At 35.2% G+C, this 27,677-nt stretch overlaps 1 protein-coding gene across 1 annotated transcript in view; it reads left to right on the top strand.

Moving 5' to 3' along the window:
* KIF18A (kinesin family member 18A) overlaps positions 1 to 17,542 on the top strand; it is a 69,939-nt gene extending 52,397 nt beyond the window's left edge. The window contains exons 13-16 of the mRNA XM_068989181.1: positions 8,201 to 8,639; positions 9,374 to 9,481; positions 14,665 to 14,774; positions 17,453 to 17,542. Coding sequence (XP_068845282.1) covers positions 8,201 to 8,639; positions 9,374 to 9,481; positions 14,665 to 14,774; positions 17,453 to 17,535 — 740 coding nt within the window. The 3' untranslated portion in view covers positions 17,536 to 17,542. The remainder of the gene's footprint in view (positions 1 to 8,200; positions 8,640 to 9,373; positions 9,482 to 14,664; positions 14,775 to 17,452) is intronic.
* The last annotated feature ends 10,135 nt before the right edge of the window (positions 17,543 to 27,677 follow it).

Raw genomic sequence — 27,677 nt, 5'->3', positions numbered from 1 at the left:
ATAAGAAACATAACTATAACAAGAGATCTTTTGGAGAAGGATATGACAACCCACTCCAGTACTCTAACCTGGAGAATACCGTGAACAGAGGAGCCTGGCAGGCTACAGTCCATGGGGTGACAAAGAGTCAGACACGACTGAAGCGACTTAGCACACATGCAGAGATCTTTAGGATACTTAAAATATATAAAGCAAAATGATTAAATCCATATCCTTATACAAAATATGTCTTTTATTTCTCTAAGAAATAAAACTTTATTTTTATTTCTACTATTTATAGTTTGCTATAAACTTTATATTAGAATTACTCATGCGAACATTCAAATTTCATGAATGGATTACCTGTTCCCCGAAGAAAAGGAATTTTCCTTCATCATGGGACTCATGACTTTAAATGTGTTTTGCTCATTCTCATCATATTGAATGATTTATTTTTGCTGATTGAGTCACATTTTTATTGGCCTCCTTTACTTTTCTCCCTGACATTATTTTATTGAATTATAGTTGATTTACAGAAGGCTATGGTACCCCATTCCAGTACTCTTGCCTGGAAAATCACATGGATGGAGGAGCCTGGTAGGCTGCAGTCCATGAGGTCGCAAAGAGGTGGACACGACTGAGACTTCACTTTCACTTTTCACTTTCATGCATTGGAGAAGGCAATGGCAAGCCACTCCAGTGTTCTTGCCCGGAGAATCCCAGGGACGGGGGAGCCTGATGGGCTGTCTGTCTGTGGGGTCGCACAGAGTCGGACACAACTGAAGCGACTTAGCAGCAACAGTAGCAGTTGATTTACAATGCTGTGTTAATTTCTTTTTGTTGTTGTTTTCTACCATACACCAGAATGATTCAGTTATATATTATATATTCTTTATTTATTGGCCCTCTTTAAATTCTCCTAGGAAGGTAACTGTCCTGCCTTTCTTTTTGTTAAATGCTAGGGAAAACATGAGTGGGAGAGTGAGATAGTCAGCCAAGGGAGAATGGGGCTAAATAAAGAAAAGATCTTCCCCACCTAAAAATTTTTATCTTGCCCTTCTATTTGATTGCCAATTCATTTCATGTTATTTCCTTGCATGTTTCAGTTAATTAGACTTTTGAATGTAAAGTTTCATAGCTTTGTCTAGTTTGACCCTACTCTGTCCACAGATTTTGAGTAAAGCTATCCCAAAATAAGCAAGAGACAATTTTGGTCTGTTCTTTCCTTTTACAGCCCCAAAGTCTGACTTTTTCTTTTCATTAAAAGCCTCTGCATGACGTAATACCTGTTTATAGTAATACCTATGTAAGCCAACAAGTACTATAATATTGTGGAAGTATTACTGCTCACTCCCAATTCTTTTTCATCTTTTAACTGTTTCTTTTGGTTTTTCATCCTAATTTCTAAATTTCAGATTTATGCTGCTAATTCTTGCTTATAATTTCCAATTTAAAATATTTGTTTTTTATTTTAGAAGATAAGGATTTAACTCCTTTACAGTATGTATACATTTCCTCCTCCTTTCTGCCAGAACAGTTTTTCACCTTTTAAAAAATAAATTTTGAGTGTTACCAAGTAAATATCATTCCTTGTTGAGCCAAGAGCTGCATAAACTCTTTCTTATACTGCTTTGCTGTTTCTGTATGTAGTATTTGTTTCTCCCGTTTTCTTTCTTGTTGTTCTCCTTTATTCTACAGAAGCACATCCTCCAATAGATTTGGAGAATGGATGTATAGGAAGTAAAATTTTTCTAGATCATGGATGTATAGCAATATTTTTATTTTCTGATTGTTTCACTCGATATAGAATTCTAGGTTGGAAATAATTTTTCCAAGAACTGTGAAGATGTTTCTCCATTGATTTCTAGATTCCAATGTTGCTATTAACTGTCGTGGCATTTTTATTTTTCATACTTTGTGTGAGACTTTTTCTCCCAGGAAAATTTTGGGTTCCTAGGTGCTCTGAAATGTCATAATGCTATACCTTGGTGTTGTTTAAGTCATTATACTAAACAGTTTGTGGGCCTTTTTCTCTGGAAACCTTATCTTTTCACTCTGGGAAATTTTCACCTATTTTAAAGTACATACACATGCTTACATAGATAAACCTCTGTAATATTTTTTTCCCTTCTTTCTTTTCTGTCTTTGGAGCATTGTTATTAATCTGATTTTGGATCTCCTGGATTAATCTTCTAATTCTGTTATCAGTTTTCTAGTATTTACCTCTTTTTGTTTGTTTGCTAGTCTTTCTAGGAGATGTCTTCAGCTTTATCTTATAACCTTTATTTTTAGTTTTTTCCTCTCGTTTTAAATTTCTAAGAATTCTATCTTATAATTCCGTGTTTCTTTCCATAGCGCTTTGATTTTGTTTCATAATTGTAATAATTTCTCATTTCTCTGAAGACGTTAATCATAGTTTCCTAAAATACTTCTGTTTCCTTTATTATCTATTCTCAAATATCTGGTGACTTGATGTATTCTGTGTACATAGGTCTTTCAGCTAATTAACCTTGATTTATGGCAATGTCTAAAAAATTAGTTAAAAAATTAGTTGAGGGGAACGTGAAAATGTCAATACTTAGGTCTTCTTTTATTGCTATAGTTTATTATCTAGAAAGAACTATTTGATTTCCCATTTACAGTCTGTATAAGCCCAGCTACCAGTATTTTAGACACGTAGGAGAAAAATCTGAGTACATTTCTTGTTCCATAGCTGACTACAACTTTTTTTTCTTTCATTAATCAAATAAACATTGAAACTGTACTGAAAATAATTGTAGCAACTTCTTTTAACAGTCTCAACGTTATGGTTTTTGTTGTTATTTGGACATGAAGTCATATTCACATAACCGTGGATCATAACCATTTCGGGGCAATAGAAATGCAGTATACCTACACTTTTTGTTGGAGAATTAAGTTCCAAGACATGGTCTACAAGTAACAAATTTTTTCAGACTGTAGGGTACCTACTATCTTCTGTGCTTGGTATATGATATAGTAGGCTGGTTCCTTAGATGGAGAGACCCTAGAGCGAAGACTTGCTATCCTCCCAAGCAACTGCCAGTCTTTTCCATCCCAGTTTTATGAGCCTACCTTATAAAAATACATTTTTAATGTCCCATCACCTCTTGTGTGGCACCTCCATTACTGAGGTATTTCATTACCTAACATTGCCTGTTAGAACCTCTTGTTCTGAAAATCCATAACTACATGATTTCTTTTCTTGTTTTAGGGACCCTTTTTAAAGGAATTATAATTTTCCTCCAGGTTTTTTCTTTTTCATTTCCACTCTAAGCCCAAGAATTACAGAATCTTCTTAGATAGTATTTTCCCAGGCTGAATCTGTGGTAGCTACAGATGCCTAAGCCTCCTCTTCTGGAAAGTTACTGCACATCTTGTAATGGAAAAGTACAGCAGATCTCTCTTATACACCTAGCATATCCAGTAGTTGTTACAGCCCCTAGCCCAGCACTCTCTAGTTTGCTATACCCACTTCAAGTATTCCTTTACCTAACTAAAGGGGAATGACTATTTATTATATATGTGTAACATATATATTTATATATAGTTTATATTATATATAATTTATATATATAGTAATGTATAAATTGTATTTATACAATTATGAGTAATGGAGTCATAATGAGTATGAGTAAAAGGAGTCGTCATATGCTTATAGTTTCAGTGAATTGACTGCTGAATTTTTATTTGTCTTTAAATCTTACTTTGATCTGATTAACTTCTGAACATTTTTTAGTAACTAGTCAGTCTAAGTAGTCAATTCAGGACTACTTATCTATTAGATTTCTGCTCTCTTATTATTTTATCTGTACTTAATAATTGAGAGGATAAAAGAAAAGAACCTCCTGGACTTGTATTTTGTAAATGCTGTGTGTCTGTAGCATCTCTTCTTTCAGGTTCAATAAAACAGTGGTATGTGAATCCATTATCAGCCACATCTTCATGTTTCTACTTCAGGTTATTAATATATCCTAACAAGAGAGCAGAATTATGGCTAAAGATAATGTTTGATCATATCAACATTTGATACTGGATGTATGTTTAGATTATCCCAAAGAACAGGTCAATATTTCTTTGGTGTATTATGATAGTGCCCCCTTCTCATACTCTTTATAAGCAGTAGAGCAAATGTGGTCCACTATCATGGGAATTTGCTCACTGCCACTCCAGCGGTTATCTCTCCATAGATCTGGGCAAGAAAAATAGTTACTCTGGATAATCCTTATCCCTTGAGATTTCATGGCCCAGTGTGCTCTGAATTTTACAATGTTGTTATGAAGCCTGCATGTTCAAATAATACTTAGATGTTCTGCTTTAATAATACCTTTGGTTTCTCTTACAGTCTATCATCAGCCTTGACAAACTGGGTATTTTATAAACTGGGTATTCCATAAACTGAAAGCAAAACATTGTTTGAAATGTATTCTTTTGGTGATAATTGTGCATTGGGTATTCATGGAATGTGCTCAGTTGTGTCCAGTTCTTTGCAACCCCATGTACTGTAGCACGCCAGGCTCCTTAATCCATGGGATTTTTCTTACAAGAATACTGGAGTGGGTTGCCATTTCCTTCTCCAGGGGATCTTCTCAACACAGGAATTGAACCTGCATCCCTGCATTGACAAGCAGATTCTTTACCACTGAACCACCTGATAGAATACTGAAAAGCAAATTACAGCTTACCTGTGAATATCATAATGCTAACAGTTGAAGCCTATAATTCTAGGGCCTTTCCTTGAACCTTAAGTATTTTATAGATGTTATCTAATCCTAAAAAATCCCTGTACATAGAAAGGTAATATCCCTGTTTTTCTAGGGGGCATTAATACTGATACTGCTCAAGTGAATTGCCCAAGGTCACTCAGTGTGTTGTTGGTAAAACCAGAAATAGAATCCAAGTCTCCTGACTTCCAATTCAGTTCTCCATCCTCAATATAGTTTTCTATCCTCTATATACCCCTACTGCCTCTCATGGGAAAAGAAGTTAATCTTCCAGCTATTAATAGCCACCAAATTGGTGGTAGCAGCACAGTGGAGAAAAGTAACTGTCTTTACACTGCAGCATTAGTATAAAAATATCTGGTAATGGAAAATTTGACAAATGTCATGTTAAAGGGAGTGGAAAATTATTTTAAGATCTGGATCTCATTTATCTAGTTCTCAGAAAAGTAAAATTCCTTAGTAGAATAGGGATCATATTTTTCTTCCTGTTTTTAAATTGTATTTCCTAGAGGGTGATTGTCAACCTAGCCACAGGAGTCTATTGTCAACTAATGTAATAAGAATAATGCATGTACTCTTGCTGATTGTTATAACTGTATTTTTTAACTTGGTTGAAAGTTTGAACTGTTTTGTTGAAATATTTACATAGCACATATTTTATTCAACTTTCAGTGTAATTTAAGTTATTGTTATATTGTAAAATACACATTATAGTTTCTTCCCTTAACAGCACACTTCATGCAGAATTACTTTGTGTCAGGCACCATGACGTTTACCAGAATGAAATAGGCAAAGGAGAAAAAAAAAATTAAACGCAGCATAAGTTCACTGAAGCTGATCAAGTTTATCGTTATTTATGTAATCAAGTCATTATTTTGTACACTAAAAAAAAGTGAGAAATCCCTATTTGCTTAAATATTTAATCATATCTAGTATTGTGGGAGTTCACACTTAAGTTCAAACAAAACCATTTGTCTCTAAGTATTAGAGCAAGGGACAAGAATTATCCTACTAAAAATCTTTGTATAGTATGTTTCTGTTTAAAAATTACTAAACATTTTTAATCAGGAAAATGGCATGATCAGAATTATGTTTTAACTAAGGAAAGATTGGTGAAGGTTGGGAAATGCAAGGAAAAGGTAAAAATCTAGTTATTTGGGACTCAGGTGATTGAGAAAGTAGTGGCAAGAGGTTACTCAGAATAAGAGTAAAAAGAATACATTTGAATCAGTTCTGATGAGATGGATGAAACTGGAGCCAATTATACAGAGTGAAGTAAGCCAGAAAGAAAAACACCAATACAGTATACTAATACATATATATGGAATTTAGAAAGATGGCAATGATGACCCTGTATGCAAGACAGCAAAAAAGACACAGATGTGTATAGCGGACTTTTGGACTCAGAGGGAGAGGGTGGGATGATTTGGGAGAATGGCATTGAAACATGTATACTATCATGAAAGAATCGAATCACCAGTCTATGTCTGATGCAGGATATAGCATGCTTGGGGCTGGTGCACGGGGATGACCCAGAGGGATGTTGTGGGGAAGGAGGTGGGAGGCGGGTTCATGTTTGGGATCGCATGTACACCCGTGGTGGATTCATGTCAATGTATGGCAAAATCAATACAGTATTATAAAGAAAAAAATAAATAAACAGAGTTGGCAATCCTCAAAAAAAAAAGAAAAAGAATGAAGTAATGCCATTTGCAGCAACATGGATGGACCTTGCAATTATATACTAAGTGAAGTAAGTCAGAGGAAGACAAATAATATATACTATCACTTGAATGTTGAATACAAAAAATGATACATATTTATAATCGTTATATCTTCTTGGATTGAGGCCTTGATCATTACGTAGTGTTCTTCCTTGTCTCTTGTAATGATTGTTTATTTTAAAGTCTATTTTATCTGATACAAGTATTGCTACTCCTGCTTTCTTTTGATTTCTATTTGCATGGAATATCTTGTTCCAGCCTTTCACTTTCAGTTTGTATGTGTCCCTAAGTCTGAAGTGAGTCTCTTATAGACAGCATATTTAAGGGTCTTATTTTATACACTCAGCTAGTCTATGTTTTTTGGAGCATTTAACCCATTTATACTTAAGGTAACTATTGTTAAGGATGGCTCAGTGGGTAAAGAATCAGCCTGCAATACAGGAAATGCAAGAGACGCAGGTTCAGTCCCTGGGTCAGGAAGAGCCCCTGGAGGAGGGCATGGCAGCTCATTCCAGTATTCTTGCCTCGAGAATTCCATGGACAGAGTAGCCTGATGGGCTACAGTTCATTAGGCTCCAAAGAGTCTGATACAACTGAAGCAACTGAGTGCACACACGTGATCCTGTTACCAAAACCTTTATTGTTTTGGGTTTGTTTTTATAAGACTTTTCTTTCTCTTGTGTTTCCTATCTAGAGAAGTTTCTTTTGCATTTGTTGTTAATGCTGGATTGGTGATGCTGAATTCTCTTAATTTTTGCTTTATCTGTAAAGCTTTTGATTTCTTCATCAAACCTGAATGAGATCCTTGCTGGGTAGAGTAATCTTGGTTATAAGTTTCTTCCTTTCATCACTTTATAGTATATCCTGCCATTCCCTTCTGGCCTGCAGTTTCTGCTGAAAGATCAGCTGTTAGCCTTATGGGGGTTCCCTTGTATGTTATTTTTTGCTTTGCCCTTGCTGCCTTTAATCTTTGTGTTTAATTTTTGTTAGTTTGATTATTATGTGTCTTAGCATATTTTTCTATGGGTATATCCTGCTTGGGACTCTCTGGGCTTCCTAGACTTGGATGGCTATTTCCTTTCCCATGTTAGGGAAGTTTTCTACTATAATTTCTTCAGATAGGTTCTCATACCCTTTCTTGTTCTTTTCTTCTCTGGGACCCCTGTATTTCGAATGTTGGTCCACTTAATGTTGCCCTAGAGTCTGTAAGACTGTCTTCATTTCTTTTCATTCTTTTTTCTTTATTCTAATCTGCTTTAGTTATTTCCACCTTTCTGTCTTCCAGTTCACTTATCTGTTCTTCACCCTCACTGATTCTGCTATTGGTTCCCTCTAATATATTTTTTATTTCCGTTATTGTATTGTTTGTTGCTGATTATCCAGAATAGAAACAGGTTCACAGACATAGAAAAAAACCTTATGGACTTAGAAGGTCAAGTACTGATCCTTAGAGAAATGTATACATTTACTGGAGTTTGTTGTCATAATTGCCCAGTATCTCAAGATAGCTATATTTATAAATTCATATTGATATTGCTATTTAGTGCTTTTTTCTGTTTTAGAATTGCTTTATAATGAGTTTATTGATATTACTAGCAATAGCTTTTTTCTTTCTGACTTATTTTCTTTTAAATTTTTATTAATTTAACATAAAATATGCTTATTATTAGGGTTTTTTTCTTCTTTTAACTGATAAGGTTATTAGAAAACTATTTAGGCAACATTATTGAGCTTCTTTTTAATTTTATTGAACAGGCACATCTCCAGGTGAACCTAATCTGCTTAAAATTCCTTCACAAAAAAGAACCCGAAGAAAATTAATGCCTTCTCCCTTGAACATAAAACATACCCAAACGTCTGTAGAGTCTGAAAATATGCAGCTTAATGATTCCCTCAGCAAAGACCTTCAGCCCATTGTGTATACTCCAGAAAATTGTAGAAAAACTTATCAAAATCCATCTACAGGAACCTTATTAAAACCATTACATACTACCAGTTTTCAGACCATCAGCTCAAATATAAACAGTGATAATTCTTTGAAAATGTTGTATGAAGTAGATATCCCTCTCAGCATGAGAAAAGAACATGGACAGGAGGATTTAAAGTCTACATTTCTTATATGTGAAGATACCAGAAGTTTGGAAAGTGAACTACCTGAACAAGAATCCCTACCAAACAATAACATTTTGCAAAGGTACAAAGGAGTATTTGCCAATTCTTCTTTATTTATATAGCCTTTAAACTATTGGCTTTCTTTTTGCTCTGTAGCTATATTTAAGATCTATTTCATAGATGAAGTATGCTATCTTGATTACAAAAGTCAGTGTTTTACCTTCATTAAATCTCATTTGTCATTCTAAATATTAATCCACTAACACAATATTGTGAAGTCTTTAATTTTGAAGTTTAAGTTGATTGGCCCTCATTAGGCTAGAGAAAACCTTAAGATATATTTATTTTGTTCTTCATACTTCAGCATTAGATATTACAAACTATCAATGGTGGATTATCAAGTGTTTATTATTATTCATTAATATCTTCACTAAAAGAAATACCACAGTTTCGATTGATAGTAACAAGCCTCTCAGCTTGCTCTGAAATAGTCATAAGATATGGTTGACTACATGTCATCCAAGCAAAAACATATCCTTCTCACTTAATCTGTATATTCACAGTTAATCTAACTATGGGAAGAATGATACCTTCACTTTTCTATGCTGTGGGGCTGCAGAAATCTCTTGATGTCCATCTGTGGTATAAAAAAAGAGAAAAGAAAACCTTAGGCAATCAAAGAAAGGTTATAGTATTGAACAGTGTTTTCCTTTATCAATTAATGCAAGGTGCTGTGCAAATTATGGGAGTATATGCCCCATTTTTTCTCCATAGTACAAATCAAAATTACTCTATTTTTCATTATTTAATATACAGGCTTGCCCCTTCTTCAATCTCAACCAAACATCCTCTGCCTATACCAAGCATAGAACCATCCTACATGGCAATGACTGCTGCTGCCAGAAGGAAACGGAAACTAGTAAGGTACATTTAAATATAAACTGTTTTGATCTTTGTGTGTATGTAAGATCATCTTTACACATTGTTTCCTACAGCTCTTTTTATTAAAATTAGACTGTCAATTCACATGTGAGCATACATATAATAAGTTGCTCTGAATGTGGCACTACTTTTATATTATCAAAGATCTTGATAAAGCCCAAATATTTCACTTGATATTTGCATAAGATGTTCCATGTTTCAGATTATTTAAAATAAATTTAAACATCTTCTGGCCTTCAAAAAAGTTATTTTAAGTTTTTTCAGTTGACAACTTTTACTCATTTGGTATTTTTCCCTTTAGACATTACTAAATTTCTTCAGTCCTAAAATTATAATGTTTTAATGGATTTTGATATCTGGTTAAAATGTGATAAGTGAATAAACTTTTGTTTCTGGCTATGACATTGTAGCTTATATCAGACCTGGCTTTCCATCAGGAGCAATTATAAAAGCTAGTGAAATTCAACCAGTAGCTGATTGAAAGCCCTGGGGAACAACCAACACAACCAGGACCCGGGAGTCTAAGATTCCAGAAAAATGGAAAACAACTTGTGGAGAACTAGACTTTCTCTGCCTCTTTTTTCCATTTAGCGTTTGCATCAGACTCCTCAATTCATGGCATCAAATATAGAGGTCAAGCAGAAAATGGAAGCCTAGTGCTATCAGCACCTCTCTGAGCTAGGGAAGCAAAATTATCCTGTGTAACTTTTGCCTACAGCATATTTACCAGTTTCTAAACTCCATGGAATAAAAGACCAAGAAACCAAGCTAAAAGTGGCTACCAAAAGGCTAAAGTAATAAACAAGGTTTTGATCTTCTCATGGAGCCAGGATACAAAAATTACCGTTTAGGGATCATCATGAGAAGAAGCCCCGTTAAACACCCAGGGTGTTATTTGAAATCTTTGAAGGCCTATGCTCTAGGTAGGAGTAGGGCAAACTGGAAATAGACTGGTTCTTGAAAACCTGAAACAGATCTAGACCAGTTGAATTCCTTCTCTGCCCACTTGCCAGAAGAAAATTAATAATCTCTGAAGAATATATGATCTCCAGCCTCTCCAGTTTTTCATATGCAGTGTTTACCACTTAAGCAAAAGTTACCAAATATGCCAGGAGACAGGACAAAATAACTGAAAATCAAGAGAAAAAAACAGAGAAGTAGTAATGAAGATACTGAAATTATCAGATAGGGACTTAAAGTTAGTTGTGATTAAGTTCAATAAAACAGATGATAATTTCCCAGAGAACTGGATTCTATTACAATGAATCAAATGGATATTCTAGAGCTGAAAAATAGAATTTACTGAAATTGCAACACAATAAATCAATTTAACAAATTAGGTATGGCAGAAGAAAGTTTAGTGAACTTTCATTAAAAAAAGATAGGTTTCATTAAAGAAGATAGGTTAATAAAAAGATGTCCAAACTAATGTGCAAAAGAATAAAAAGATTAAAATACAGAGAAGAGCAAAAAAGAGATCTATGGTACACAGACCTAGCATGTATACATTTTGAGTCCCAGAAAGAAATGAGAAAAAAAAGTGTAAAAACAAAAACAAAGAAACAAAAAAAAACTAGTATTTGAAATGATGCTAGCTAATAATTTTCCAAAACTGACCAAAGATAAGAGAACATAGCCTCAAGAAGCACTGCAAACTGCAGGCAGCATTAATACAAAGCAACATACCCAGGTAAATAGCAGTAAAGCAGCTAAAAATTAAAGACAGGGAAAAATATCTTAAATATACTGTTATATGACATGAAGTTCATTATATATTCTTTATATCCTAGAACACTGAATTCAAGAAAAGATATAGTGAGTGGTTAAATTGTAAAATGGATCTGATTTGCTTTAACTCTTTTTCTTTAGTATGTGATTATGGAAAGAAGAGTATACAATCTTAAGATAACTTTTTTTTTAAGTTTCCTTTTTTCCACTGTGGACCTGTTATCATCTGGGCTAATGTTAACAAATTTACAAATAGCCTATTCATTTGTGCCACATAGAGTGTGATCTCATAGTTGCATCCAACATCTGTTCTTTCTTCTCCAGAGTACAGTAGAGTCTTGGAATGTTTATGTTTAAATTTCATGGATTGATTTTTCCTGAATGTCTCTGATTATCCATGACAGTTACAATCTTGTATTTTGCTATGTCACTAATTTGAATTGTGCAATTTGTTATATATAGGAATCAATCATTTACTGAGCCTAGCTAACCACCATCATCTGTTTTATCCATCTTCTCACTAATTCTTATTATGTCAGTCATGTTATTCTTTTCATTAATTAGTGCTGGAGACTTTACTTGTTCTTCACTGGTAACATGCCCTGCTGTTTTAACTCAAATCTAACAAAAGTTTATAGCTAAGAATAACTTAAATGCAAACATAGACATCAAAATGAAATGATTTTTCAAGAAATATCCAGGTATATAAATGGTGTATTTGGAGTGGGTTTAGATAAATTAAAGGGCTTCCACACAAACATCTAATATTGTGAAATAATATTAAAGGACAAATAAAGTAAGATTTCTCATAGCCTATTAATTGCTCTGGTACATTCCCTCTGGTACCAATAATTAGATCCTGCCATTAACTAAAGTTAAAAGAGATTAATGTTAGAAATGTACATAATTACTTTTTTAAAAAAATCTCCCTTTCCCCCTATTAAACCTACATGAGCTTGAGAGTAATAAACTCTGGTATTTTCCACTTAGCAATTTTGTGTACATATTTAGATGTGTGTATATATCATTATGGTTTTTAAAAATAAAGAATGGCTCCATGTGTATAGTTATTTATTTATCTATTTTGTCAGTTTTTCTTTCAAAAGAAAAACACAAAACATTATCATCCAGAAGCACTGGATATTCCAAAAACCTACCAGACTGAATTTTTTAGTACTACTTAAATTGAGAATATCAGATATGTAATAATTTTCATTTCTTAATCATTCTGACAGACTACTTTAACTAACTGAATCAATTTGCCAAATATACGAATAAAATACATATGTAAATTTTTACTTATAAATTATATTTATTAATTTGAGGTTTTGTTTGCTTTATGTCTGGTTGGTTGCTTGGTTTTTTATTTGTTCCACCATCTTTCTTGGCACTCAAAATGGTCTCACATGTGCATACATTTTTGGTTTTGAAAAAAGTCTTTGATTACAATTAGAAATTATCTCAGCTGAAAGAATATGAGATGCATTACATTTATTAAGCAGAAATATTCTACCTATATACAGAAATAAAGAGCTAATCTTTTATTAATAGTTATGGAAATATATTTGGCACACAACTAGAATATTCTCTAGGTTTCTTCTCAAGATAGTCTTTAAAATAATTTGAATTTGTACCTATAACAATTTTAGGCCTTTTTATCTTATGATCTGAAATAAATCTTACAGAAATTTATAACAAATATTTCATTAGTTGACTAAATCCTAAAAATACTTAAATGTTTTACTTTTATATAAATATATAACTTATTTTATTAGGCTTTGATTTCATTCCTAGAAATGTGAGTTTTACTCAAGTAAAACCCTGATTTTCAAGTGAAAACAAAAGGCCTAGAACTAGCCAAAGTGAAGAATCATACCATAAAATCATTAAGACAACTTTAACATAAATTGTTTGGAAAAACAAACTATCAAAAGTAACCAATGACACTGATCTTTATACTTGAAGAAATAAAAAATCACCAAATGACCAAAAAAGAATTTGATTTTATAAATGTATATGTTTTAATATATATATATATATATATAATCAAAAATGTGTGCTTTAGTATCCAAAATGGATTATAGTAATTTAGTTTATTTGGTACCATTTAGGAATAGAAAATTTCTACAACTGAATTTAGTTTGATAACGCAGGTACTTCTCTATAACCATTTTGGGAAGGCATTATTTGCATTATTGAACAGAGTTGGTAAATCACCATTATGAACACCATGATCGTTTCTCTTACAGGCTCTAAAAAATTTAGATACACAGACTGACTTATTTTTCCCAGCATTCACTGAGTTTATACCCATCTTTCTTTACTAGCATATTAAATTGCCATTTCTGACTATTTTGAATGACCATATAACTAACCCATATTCTGCTGTTCCACAGACATAAACCCACATCACTTTCCCACATGGTTAGGATTCCCAGAACAAGTTGTTGCCATAAGGAAAAGTCTCTAATTGTTAATCCAACAGACAATCAGATTAGTATAAACTTGTAAAATGGTATAGAATATCTTGACTTGCAAGAAATTTTCCTAAAATTAGCTTATTTGAATCAGTGTAGAAAGAGATCTTCCACTTTGACCTCCAACACTGCCTGCTGAAACTTGACCTCTGTAGGACTGGGAAGGGTTGGATTGCTGTTTTTCAGGGCCCAGATTAAACTCATCCCGTCCACAGAATCTTCCTTTTTTCTTTCTTCTTCTGAAATCAGGAACCTACAGCATTGAAAACCTGCCAGACTGTTTTTTACTCTGTCTTGTATTATTTTATGTGTCTTATTTTTCCCCCACCCCACCATATATCTATTATGTAAATTTTCAGGACATGGGTTGTTTATGCCCTAATTCACTTGTGTGTTTTGTGACATGAAGCCACAGTAGGTGCTCAGTAATTTGTCAACTCAAATTAAGATAGAAATTTGATCCATTAATAGTATGAGACTGATATTCTTTTCATTTTGCTTTGTATAATTGCAATAATCAGAGAGAGATACTCAGTTATTATCATGCTTTGATTTAAAAACAAGGTTTCCAAACAATCTCACTTGTTTATATCCCCCAGATTAGAGGTATTATAATCTGAGTTTAGTGTTTCACCTCTTGGAGTGAGCTCCTTATCTCTACACTTTGAATAACACTGTTTGCATGCAGTTCAACATAGCACCCTGAAATGTTCTGTTAAAGAATTGTGACATATACCTCTAATCATAATCTCTGATTTGAATACACATTAAAAACACACACAGCCGAATTCTCCTATGGGCCAAAAATTTACTTAGTATTTCCAGTTACTTCTATGGGATTTTACAAGATAATATTTAGTATTTCACTTTTTCTTTAATCATAATTTACGTAGAATATATATTTGAACTTAGAGATATAAAAGAATGCTTTACTAAAATTAAAAAAAATTTCCCCTGAAGCTCTGCATCAAATACTTCATTAACTGCTGAGTTAAATTCTGGATCTGCCAAGCGTGTTCATCAAGATAATTCAAGTGATAAGCACTTACAAGAAAACAGACCAACTATGGGTATGTCTCAGCTCTTATTCTGATATTTAACAAATGGTTAACTAACATGTATAAACTTCACATATTTTTACAGTGCTTTCATAAGAATCTCCTTTTATATACTCATCACCTTTATTACATAGTGAGTGGTTACCCCTGATATAGATAAGAAAACTTAAGACACAAAATAGAAAACACACTTACCCAAGACCACAAAGAGATTCTTGATGGAGCCAGAACTCAGAACTGGGTCTCTTGACTCTACATTCTGTACCCTTTTGGTTATAGAAACTGCCTTACATTGCAGAAGGGTGGGTAATTAATTTAACTAATATTTGATATAATTAGCTATATTACTTAATAGGTTTACAGATAAACTATATCTGTAAATGTATCTGAAATTTTTCTCTTTGCCTATTATTTTTAGTAATTTGGCCTCTGACTCACTTGTGCAGTTATTGGGAGATTCAAGTCTATATCTGGTTGTAATCATATTTTAACTCCTGTTAGCAAGTTGAAAAGAATGCTGATGGCAGTGACTGTGCTTGTGTTGTGCTCAGTTGTGTCCAACTCTTTGCAACCACATCTGGTGACAACATCCCCTCAGTTGCTTACGGAGGTGACATGAGTCCATGGTAACAAAGCATCTTCATGAAACTAGAGTATATAGTGCCCGTCAGTTCCTAGGCCTTTGTGTCCTGACCCGTTTTTCTGACATTATAGTTCCTAAGACTTCAATTAGGAAGTATTTATTTACTACATTCTCACTATGTGCTAGGTTCTGTGATGAATATAGAGATCATTAAGACTCAGTTTGGTTCTTCCCTAAAGGAACTTATGATTATAGTACTTAGAATTTTTAAAGGGAGTTCATGAGATAGTGATTATACTAAGAATAACATGAAAACTATTATTACTTTTTTTCTTGTCAACACTTTTTCATTGGAGTAATATAAAATTTCTCAATAGCGTTGTCAGGCTGCATTGATAAATCATTACTTCTTGTGGTGGCCACAAGGAGTTCCTTAAGTTTAGTGGAAATGTCTTTCATGCAAATTTAAAAATCAATGAAGTCCTGAAAAGAAAAATTTACTGTGACTATTTGATTTAGCATGCCATATTTAGTAATGTTTAATAGTGTGTATATGCAGGTGGGGTAGATATGTATAGTCCCTTTGGTCTCCTGAAAAAATTCTCCAGGAAGTCATAATTCTACAACTAAATAATAAATTTATGATAATTGTCAAATAATATGCTTATTTTCTAAGAATACTATAAAATGCATCAAGTATCTTATGCGTAAAGAGAGATGAGAGGACAGTAAGAGAGAATACTAAACTACAGTACTTGCCAAAGGGGAAATAATTATGTCTTATTTAAGAATAACAGAGCCCTTAGAAAAGGGTATTAAAGTGAAGGTCCCTGGTAGTCAGATGGTAAAGAATCTGCCTGCAATACAGGAGACTCAGGTTCAATCCCTGGCTCAGGAAGATCCCCTGGAAAAGGGAATGGCAACCCACTTCAGTATTCTTGCCTAGAAAACCCTATGGGCAGAGGAGCCTGGCAGGCTATAGTCCATGGGGTTGCAAAGAGTCAGACATGACTGAGCAACTAACACATCTTCAAGTGGTTTATGTGGGCTTCCTAGGTAACGCTAGTGGTAAAGAATCCACCTGCTAATGCAGGTAACCCAGGTTCCATACCCTAGTCGAGAAGATTCCCTGGAATAGGAAGTGGCAACCCACTTCAGTATCCTTGCCTGGAAAATTCCATGGACAGAGGAGCCTGGTGGGCTACAGTCCATGGGGTCACAAAGAGTTGGACGTGACTGAGCACACCCACACATACTGAATGGTTTGTGTCCATTAGGATATCCAAGTGAAAATTCCCGAATATACATTAGGAATTACGAAAGACGTAAGAGAGAACCAGGGCTGCCTTCCTTAGAATCTGTGCAACTGACTTCTCCAACTAACAGAGTACCAAGGAAAAAAAAAAAGGATGCATCAGTGAAAATGACCTTAACTCTGTTTACTGAGCATTGAGAGAAACAAGAAGTGTCGAGAGAATATGTGCCCCTAAAACTAAAACCTAATGTGACCAAGAAAATGACTGATTAGTCAGACCCATAAAGAAGTCAGTGCCCTCCAGTTGTAACAACACTACATTGGGTAGAGAATCATTGTGAACACTGATAAAGAGCCAGAAGAGGGGCATAGAGAAATGGAACCCATTTGTGAGGTAGCAGTGGAAAGAAAAAGGACTATGGGATCAGGATCAGCACATTAAGAAGTGCTGATTCCAGTGATACTTCTAAGTTAGAAAAATACAGAAGTTTCAAAGTCCAGGGAAGTAATCCAAAGAATGAAAAAAAATTTTGATGGTGCACAAAAGAAAGGGAACTGTGCTCATAGTAGTCTCTCCTAGTTCAAAAAGAACAGAAGTAAATGTGAGAGTTTTTTCACTGACTTCACTTGCTGACTTTGGGGAATGGGCGGGGCATATGTTACCTCTGCACTAAAACTTCAGTCTGCAATATAGAGAAATCTATTTCTACTTTCAAGCCAAAGTATTAATGTTCCTTTGTTGGTGTTATACTTTAAATCATTAATTACCAACTGTGAAGTTTAGTGAATGGTGAAAATTCTTTTTGAATTATACTTTTACAATATTTATATATCTCTCTATTTCTTCTCTAGACTATAAAAGAAACATCCATAAAATAAAGCCGAGCATGGTTAGAAAGTTTGGAAGAAGTATTTCAAAAGGAAGCCTAAGATAAGCCTCTTCGAAATCAAGGGGAAAAAAATCGAGGAGTCTGCTTTTAAAAGTTTTTTGCCAGGACCCTTTCAGGAACTTGTTTAAACTCTTTGAAAGAAGACCATCTTAAAAACTAGGTGTACTCAAATACCTTTAGCAAGCAAAAAATGAAATTCCTTTTGTTTTGTGCTTTTGTAGTCTAAGCAAATATAAAATTTCAAGAGAAAAGGTATGTTTTGCATTTTCAAAATATTTGCTTCCCTTTAAAATTCCTGAGTCAGTGTGGTGGCAGCTCAGTTTTACTATGCTGCAAGTTGATTAGAACATTTTAGAAAATAATAGAGTTAAATTTCCCTTACTGGTTTTTTAAAATGAGAATTTAGGAATGATAAAATTATGACCCAGGATTTATTTGGTCTGACATTGTTTTAATCATATATCTGACCTTTCTTTCCAAACATATTTAGATGTACAAATGTACATATATGTGCTGATAAAGCTGTTGTAAATATTATTTAAATAGTGTTCATTAATAAAATACTAATATTGTCTCTTGCTACTTGATATATTAAATATGTAAACTTTATCATGCCTCCTTTTCTGTCTCATGACTGACTACCCCTTGCGTGCGTGTGTGCATGAGTGGTTTGCATGCCCTTCTCCTGGGGATCTTCCCTTACACACCTTAAACTACTACTTTTCATAAACTGTCAATTTTGTATATTTGTATTTCAAATTAGTCCAAGATAAGCAGCACTAGAACCAAGTCTGAGAATAATCTATAGGTTTCTTAATGATAATGGGAACATGTTTTAATCATTTTTTCTGTGATAGGAAGTACATGGAGCTGCAACTTAATCTTATGTCCTTGTTCACCTGCATTGTTTGGCCTGTTTATCTTCTGATTATAAGTATTTGGTTAAATGCACTTTTAATTTCATATGGCTTAGGAACTATCCCATCTAAGCAAACAGCCATTTAACAATCAGCTGCATATTTTAGGCCTTTTAGTTGTTGATCATGTTTTTCAAATCAAAATCTAATTGGAAGAGTGTGAGATGGAATAATGATCTTTGAAGTTTCTTCCCACTGTGACCCGTATAATTCCATATTCATCAAAGTACACACAGGATGTATTGTAGGGAGAACAAACATAGACAATTTTTGTTTTCCCTTTGTCATTAGGACTTTGATTGTGTTGCCTACATTGGCCTCTTTATTATTCCTTTCCATTTTTCGTAGGTAATTATAAGGTTTCAAAAGAAATCTTTTTACCACGTACTGATGAATGGCTAGCTAGCAGGATTAAATAACCCTACCTCGTGGTCCACCTCATACCATAAGACATGAGTGATTTTCTTATATGCCACTTTTATCGACTAGGGATTTCACCTTCCATAAAAGTTCCTAACACTACCTTTGCATTACAACCACATAAAGGAGAAATTAGAGGGAATAAATTGTAATGAATATGGGAAAAGAAACCTGTTGAATATATAAATAAGGACTTTTGGATATATGAATAAGGAAAAACTACATGCATTTAAACTAAAATAAGATGCTATAATTAATAAGTCACTAGAAAGCAATTTTTAAATAAACTTTATGTAGAAGATAGACTGATCATAAACATATGACTCAGTGAATTTTCACAGAATAAACACACCTGTGTAACCAGCCCTGAGATCAAGGAATAGAGAATTATCAGAATCCTAGAAGCCTCTCTCATATCCCACCTCCCTCTAAGGCTGACCACTATCCCAACACCATAGATTGATTTTTAACTAAAATAATTTATTTTTGTTAAAAGGTAATATTTTTTTCCATAAACAATACAAATATGCTTCCTCCTCCTCTCAACCACCCTCTACCAATGTTCCCAGTTGTAACCACTGCTAATAGTTAAGGTATGCTGCCAAGTCATTTCTTTATATTCAAGCCTCTATACTTGTTTTATTTTTTTTAAAAAAGTATCATCTGATTTGTTTTGCAGTTTACTTTTTTATTCTCATTTGAAAGCAGCTTGGGCATCTTTGTAAAATCTCTTAAGTGTGAATTTCATAAATACTGCTATCGCAGATAGATTGCTCTTTAGTGACAATTGGTAGCAAATAATCTTCATGAAGCAAGTCAAAGATCAGAGAGAAACCCAAATGATGCTGTTTCTTTTGACTAACACTGCACACGATTTCTGAGAATATTTAGGAGTAGTCAGTATAATCTCTGCGTCATGATGTCCAAAGTATAGTCCACAGAACGTGGCTCAGCTGGATACCCTGCCAAGAAGAGGGCTCCGTGTCAAAGAAGAGTGGGAAGCAGCAGCCTTCCAGGACATTGTCTGTACCCTTTGTGTGTGGATCACAATAAACTGTGGACAATTCTGAAAGAGATGGGAATACCAGACCACCTGACCTGCCTCTTGAGAAACCTATATGCAGGTCAGGAAGCAACAGTTAAAACTGGACATGGAACAACAGACTGGTTCCAAATAGGAAAAGGAGTACGTCAAGGCTGTATATTGTCACCCTGCTTATTTAACTTATATGCAGAGTACATCATGAGAAACGCTGGACTGGAAGAAGCACAAGCTAGAATCAAGATTGCCGGGAGAAATATCAAACACCTCAGATATGCAGATGACACCACCCTTATGGCAGAAAGTGAAGAGGAGCTAAAAAGCCTCTTGATGAAAGTGAAAGAAGAGAGTGAAAAAGTTGGCTTAAAGCTCAATATTCAGAAAACGAAGATCATGGCATCTGGTCCCATCACTTCATGGGAAATAGATGGGGAAACAGTGTCAGACTTTATTTTTCTGGGCTCCAAAATCACTGCAGATGGTGATTGCAGCCATGAAATTAAAAGAAGCTTACTCCTTGGAAGGAAACTTGTGACCAACCTAGATAGCATATTGAAAAGCAGAGACATTGCTTTGCCAACAAATGTTTGTCTAGTCAAGGCTATGGTTTTTCCAGTAGTCATGTATGGATGTGAGAGTTGGGCTGTGAAGAAAGCTGAATGCTGAAGAATTGATACTTTTGAACTGTGGTGTTGGAGAAGACTCTTGAGAGTCCCATGGACTGCAGCAAGATCCAAACGGTCCATCCTAAAGGAGACCAGTCCTGGGTATTCATTGGAAGGACTGATGTTGAAGCTGAAACTTCAATACTTTGGCTACCTCATGCGAAGAGCTGACTCATTTGAAAACATCCTGATGCTGGGAGGGATTAGGGGCAGGAGAAGAAGGGGATGACAGAGGATAAGATGGTTGGATGGCATCACCAACTCAGTGGACATGGGTTTGGGTAGACTCCGGGAGTTAGTGATGGACAGGGAGGCCTGGTGTCCTGCAGTTCATGGGGTCACAAAGAGTCGGATATGACTGAGCGACTGAACTAAGTGATACCCCTAAGAACATACTTTGAGCAAAAATGTAGGGATTGATAATGACTAAAATTAACAGAACATTATAGAATAGAGTTGAAACTATATTCATTAAAATTATTTGCCAGTTTGAAACAAACACTTTCACACATTAATGCTAACTCCACCAGTCTTTCATTTTTACTAAGTTAAGACTTAAGTTTGATTTTGGTAAAGTAACATAATACAAATAAGTTTTTATTATACTTTCCTACTTTTGTAAATTAGTTGGAATACTTGTTCTCATGTGCCTGGATATTGTATTAACTTTGTTTACATGCCAGGAGGTAGGTATAGTACATGCCATGTATGATGAATGACAGCTCTGCTATAACAGGCCATACATGCTTCTCAGAATCACTGAGCTATGCCAAATTTGTGTGATGAAGACACAGGGCTTACCAGGCAAATGGAGTTAAGGGTACCACACTCAAAAACTTTGTCATTGGCACAGTAAACGCCAAAACCTAATTAAATGTTTAAGAAATGCATAAATGCTACTATAATTAAGGCGCTTTGCCTTGAAAAAGTAGTGAAGTTTGCTCGTGGAAATGGGTGTAAGAGAGTGGCAGCGTATGGGTTAAAATGAAATGATGGCAGGCCAGTGGGTGATCTAAATCAGGTAGAAATGTGTAACATCAGATGTGGATGGCTGTGGCCCATTGTTCTTGAGTGATGTGTGTGTTTTGTGTACCCCATGGCTTGGTTCACCTGTGTGCAGTTTTCTGTGTTCACCTAATGTTGCATTTGGATGAAGTCTCATAAATGTAAAATGCACATTATGCCGAAATTGTTCCCTGATGTATAAATGGTGTCAGAGCACAAGCATATTTTCAAAACAGCTACAGCAGAACCAGCTATACTTATTGAATGTGTGCCTAATAATCAGAAGAAGGATTTGCATGCATAAGAAATTTATTTTAAATTATCCTTTGGTTCTTTCACATTTAAATAACTTGGATATCTAAGGTAACTGCTCAGTTAGCCCTTTGGTGTTAATGGAGATGCAAGCCCTAGAATCAGATCAGACATATTAACTTTGCTTTGAGAGCAACTTCCAGTCACAGACATTATAGTGTCCCATCATTTGTGAAGGAGCCGTCGTCAGTCAGTAACTCAATAATAGTCTTACTTTTTTGGACTCTTGTCACATGATAATCACTTTAAATGCATTTTTCATTTATTCCTCACAACAAGCCTTTACAGTAGATGTTACAGACTCACAGTCCCTCATTTACAGTTCTAAAAACCATCACAAATTTTGAAAATCAGAAGTTTCCTGTTTTTGTAATTTTTGTCTGTAAAACCTTACCTCTGCTAATGTGGGACTATTTGATGGTCTTTATCCCACCTAGTGTGAACATTCAAAGTTTCCACTGCAAAAGTGTTAATGTCTGATTTTGAGATGTTGCCTCAGTCCCCATAGGTGTAGTTATATAAGTATAGCATATATATCATATTTATTTTCTAAAATGAAAATTTTGAATTCCCAAACTGCTAGCCACAACTATTTTACATGACGATTTATAGACAAAATGTATTTATTTTTCTACTTAGAAAAAAAGATGACACTTAGAAAAGTGAATTTGTCAAAGACCACAGTAGCAGAGTTGGAACTTTGAACTCAGTTTGGTGTAAAAGAGTTACTGCTATCCCTAGTCCATCTACAGTGGGGTAAATACTCTGCACAGATAGATAGATAGATAGATAAAGCATACAAAAAAGATCTACTACAGAAAATAAATTCCATTCCTATGGTCATCTGTGATTTGTAGAAAGATTTGTTCAATGTTTTATATAGTTGTAAGTAAATTAGGTTTAGCTTGTATTGTTTATATCAAAAAGAAAATGATTTAGAGTATTATTAAATATTAGTAGCAGTTTTTAATGTTACTGTGAAAGTGACAGTTGCTCAGTTGTGTCCGACTCTTTGCAACCCCATGGACTATAACAATCCATGGAATTCTCCTGGCTAGAATACTGTCGTGGGTAGCCTTTCCCAATCCAGGGATTGAACCCAGGTCTCCCCCATTGCAGGCAGTTTCTTGACCAGCTGAGCCACAAGGGAAGCCCTTAATATTACTAAAGGCACTCACAAATCCTATGTATTGATTTTTCAAGGACAATTTTATGTGTGTCTTGCAATCAAAATATCACATGGTATTACTTGTTGCATACTCACAACTTGCTCAAAAGTTGTTGGCAACTACTCAACTTGAGTCATTGGTTTATATTCAAAATGTTTTTGTATATAATCAAAATTTGAAGATACAACTCAGACACTATGACAAAATATAACTTTGTTTTCAGGAGTCAGCACAGGATGGTTGTTTTTGAAATGTGTATATAGAGTGATGAGTTCTTCCTCTCCTATAACTTCCCCCAAAAGGTGGCAGTTGACAGATAGTCCATACTTCTCAGAGTGAACATCATTTAAGAAACCACTCAAGCTTTGCAAATGGCAAGATCTGCATAACAGCCACTGTAGGGATTAGTCCATCAAGTTAAGCACTGCCAGGAAAGGTTAGTTCTGAGATATTTCTGTCACATGTGTATATGTACATTAAGCAGATGTAAGACAAAATAAGCCAAGAGCCATAATTAAAAAAAAAATTAAGAATGAAAAAGTAGTTTATTCTCATACTTTCAAACAGATGGAAGGTGAAAGATGTCTGTTTGGTATAATTAAGAAGATTAGTGACATGAGAGGAAAACAGTTCTATGATCAGGACTTTGGACACAAATACTGTCCTCAGCCTCATTTCTTATCCCTGCAGAATATTCTTATTCTCTGCAAGCCACTTCTCAAATAGAAAATATAAGGAATCCTTTCCAATACCACCACCCTCTGCTCACATTTCTTTCCCATTCTCCCTTCATGTGCCTGTTTCAGAATCACAGCATCTTTTTTTAATTATTATTTCCCCCCTGTTCTTCCAAATAACAATTATTAATGTAGGTTAATTCCCACCCCAATCCTCATTCAGTTCAAAATGCTGCCTGAGAATGCTGCAAGTGCATTGCTCCCTTGAAATACTCATGTCAGATAAAAAATATTAATCTATTTCAACTAAGCCTGAAAGATCATCACCTGACTGCTCTGACTATGTTCTCTACTCGTCCTGCTTCCTTTGTTTTCTCCAAATAAATCTACCTTCGTTCCACTTTCCTATTCAATTTCAAGACAGCTGAACCGTTGAGCCCCCAGTTAGCCCCTACAGTTTGAAGACAGTCTACTTACAAAATAGATTCCCAGCAGCCATCAACTTTTTTTACTGTCTTGCCATTTCAGAGCACTACCCAAAATGTCCCCAACTCAGAAAAAAAGTTCCCAGTTACACCACTGAGCTTAATAAATAACTACAGTGGGAGTTTTTCCCCTATAAAAAATGATAGTTTCCAAGTTTGAATGCCTAAGTAGTTTTAAATATTGGAGTCAATATTTAAGGGCCTCTACTTTTTCTCCAAAAACTTCAATTTAACCTCTTTCAGCTATTCATCATTTTACCTGTAAAATTTGATTCTCTTACTTAGAGACCAAAGTGAATTAGCTTTTCTTTATCAGCTTCACTAGGATTGCCATGTAGATGAAATTGATTTTGCCACAAATTTTGGGACCATATTCCTTGCAGGTGTTTAGTTAATTACTATATTTTTTTCATTCTTACTAGCCTTTACTTTTCTTCCCCAAGATTTGTATAATTTAAACCTGTAACCTCTCTTCATTATACTATTATATATAATTACTCAAATGTTTTGCAAGTTAGATTATCAAGTGTTTATACATGTCCACAGAGTTATGATTATACAGTGGAAGTGAGAAATAGATTTAAGGGACTAGATCTGATAGAGTGCCTAATGAACTATGGACTGAGGTTCATGACATTGTACAAGACACAGGGATCAAGACCATACCCATGGAAAAGAAATGCAAAAAAGCAAAATGGCTGTCTGGGGAGGCCTTACAAATGGCTGTGAAAAGAAGAGAAGCAAAAAGCAAAGGAGAAAAGGAAAGATAAAAGCATCTGAATGCAGAGTTCCAAAGAATAGCAAGAAGAGATAAGAAAGCCTTCCTCAGCAATCAATGCAAAGAAATAAAGGAAAACAACAGAGATCTCTTGAAGAAAATTAGAGATACCAGGGGAACAGTTCATGCAAAGATGGGCTCGATAAAGGACAGAAATGGTATGGACCTAACAGAAGCAGAAGATATTAAGCAGAGGTGACAAGAATACACAGAAGAACTGTACAAAAAAGATCTTCACAACCAAGATAATCACGATGGAGTGATCACTCACCTAGAGCCAGACATCCTGGAATGTGAAGTCAAGTGGGCCTTAGAAAGCATCACTACGAACAAAGCTAGTGGAGGTGATGGAATTCTAGTTGAGTTATTTCAAATAAAGTGCTGCACTCAATATGCCAGCAACTTTGGAAAACTCAGCAGTGGCCACAGGACTGGAAAAGGTCAGTTTTCATTCCAATCCCAAAGAAAGGCAATGCCAAAGAATGCTCTAACTACCACACAATTGCACTCATCTCACACGCTAGTAAAGTAATGCTCAAAATTCTCCAAGCCAGGCTTCAGCAATACATGAACCATAAACTTCCAGATGTTCAAGCTGGTTTTAGAAAAGGCAGAGGAACCAGAGATCAAATGGCCAACATCTGCTGAATCATGGAAAAAGCAAGAGAGTTCCAGAAAAACATCTATTTCTGCTTTATTGACTATGCCAAAGCCTTTGTGTAAACCACAATAAACTGTGGAAAATTCTGAAAGAGATGGGAATACCAGACCACCTGACCTGCCTCTTGAGAAACCTGTATGCAGATCAGGAAGCAACAGTTAGAACTGGACATGGAACAACAGACTGGTTCCAAATAGGAAAGGGAGTATGTCAAGGCTGTATATTGTCACCCTGCTTATTTAACTTATGGGCAGAGTACATCATGAGAAACCCTGGGCTGGAATAAGCACAAGCTAGAATCAAGATTGCCAGGAGAAATAGCAAACACCTCAGATATGCAGATGACACCACCCTTATGGCAGAAAGTGAAGAGGAACTCAAAAGCCTCTTGATGAAAGTGAAAGAGGAGAGTGAAAACTTTGGTTTAAAGCTCAACATTCAGAAAACGAAGATCATGGCATCTGGTCCCATCACTTCATGGGAAATAGATGGGTAAACAGTGGAAACAGTGTCAGACTTTATTTTTCTGGGCTCCAACATCACTGCAGATGGTGACTGCAGCCATGAAATTAAAAGAAATTAAAAGATTTGGAAGAAAAGTTATGACCAACCTAGATAGCATATTGAAATGCAGAGACATTACTTTGCCAACAAAGGTCCTTCTAGTCAAGGCTATGGTTTTACCTGTGGTCATGTATGGATGTGAGAGTTGGACTGTGAAGAAAGCTGAGGGCTGAAGAATTGATGCTTTTGAACTGTGGTGTTGGAGAAGACTCTTGAGAGTCCCTTGGACTGCAAGGAGATCCAACCAGTCCATTCTAAAGAAGATCAGCCCTGGGATTTCTTTGGAGGGAATGATGCTAAAGCTGAAACTCCAGTACTTTGGCCATCTCATGCGAAGAGTTGACTCACTGGAAAAGACTCTGATGCTGGGAGGGATTGGGGGCAGGAGGAGAAGGGGACGACAGAGGATGAGATGGCTGCATGGCCTCACCGACTTGATGGACGTGAGTCTTAGTGAACTCCGGGAGATGATGATGGACAGGAGGCCTGGCATGCTGTGATTCATGGGGTCGCAAAGAGTAGGACATGACTGAGCGACTGAACTGAACTGAACTGAACTGAACAGAACAGAGTTGTTATTCTGACATTTTAGTAATACAGCAGACATTTGTTTTGCTTGGTTCAACTAACCTGAGTTTGATGAAGCCATCTCACTTTTTCTGTGGGAAACCACTCTCCCTCAGTGAGATCCTAATCAAATTGCCTCTGCACACACACAGATGCACACACACATTCCCTCAGCTCGTCATGACTACTCTGTAGCCCAACTTCCTTTTAACAATGATTGGTTTCAAGTAGACATCTGATCCAAAATTCAGTGGTTTCCCAGTCTCTTTGACTAGTGGTGCTGGGAGAACTAGACAGCCATATGTTAAAGGAAAAAGAAATCCAAGTGAAAATCACAATGAGGTATTTATTACCTCACACCTGTCAGAATGACTGTCATAAAAAAATAACACAAATAACACGTTGGCAAGAATGTGGAGAGAAGGAAACCCTCGTACACTGTTGGTGAATATGTAAATTGGTGCAGCCTCTGTGGAAAATAGTATGGAGATTTCTCAAAAAAAAAATAGAGAGCTACCATATGACACAGCAATTCAGATTCTGGGTATATATCTGAAAAAAAAATTTGAAAAAATACATGGGCAAATGAAGGAATATGTAAAGATAGAGAACCAAGGCCCCCTACATTGGGAGCTCAGATTCTTAGCCACCAGACCACCAGGGAAATCCCAATAGTTCTTTTATTTTTACTTTTTCTTATTTGGTATCCCATGATGTGAATATACCATAATTTAACTGTTCACTTCTTGAAGGACATTTTGGTTGTTTCTATTTTGAGGACATTGCAAATAAAATCACTACACACATTCACTACACACATTCACATACAGGTTTTGCGTGTTGAGCTCTTTTCATTGATTTTTCTGTCATTTACAAAAACTGAAAGCGTTTTGAATAAAACAAGCAGAAAAATAGCAGAAGCGTG

Source organism: Capricornis sumatraensis, chromosome 16, assembly GCF_032405125.1.
Source record: "Capricornis sumatraensis isolate serow.1 chromosome 16, serow.2, whole genome shotgun sequence".
Taxonomy (NCBI): Eukaryota; Metazoa; Chordata; class Mammalia; order Artiodactyla; family Bovidae; genus Capricornis; species Capricornis sumatraensis.
The sequence above is the reverse complement of the archived record's forward strand: the minus strand, read 5'-3'. Positions and strand labels throughout refer to the sequence as shown.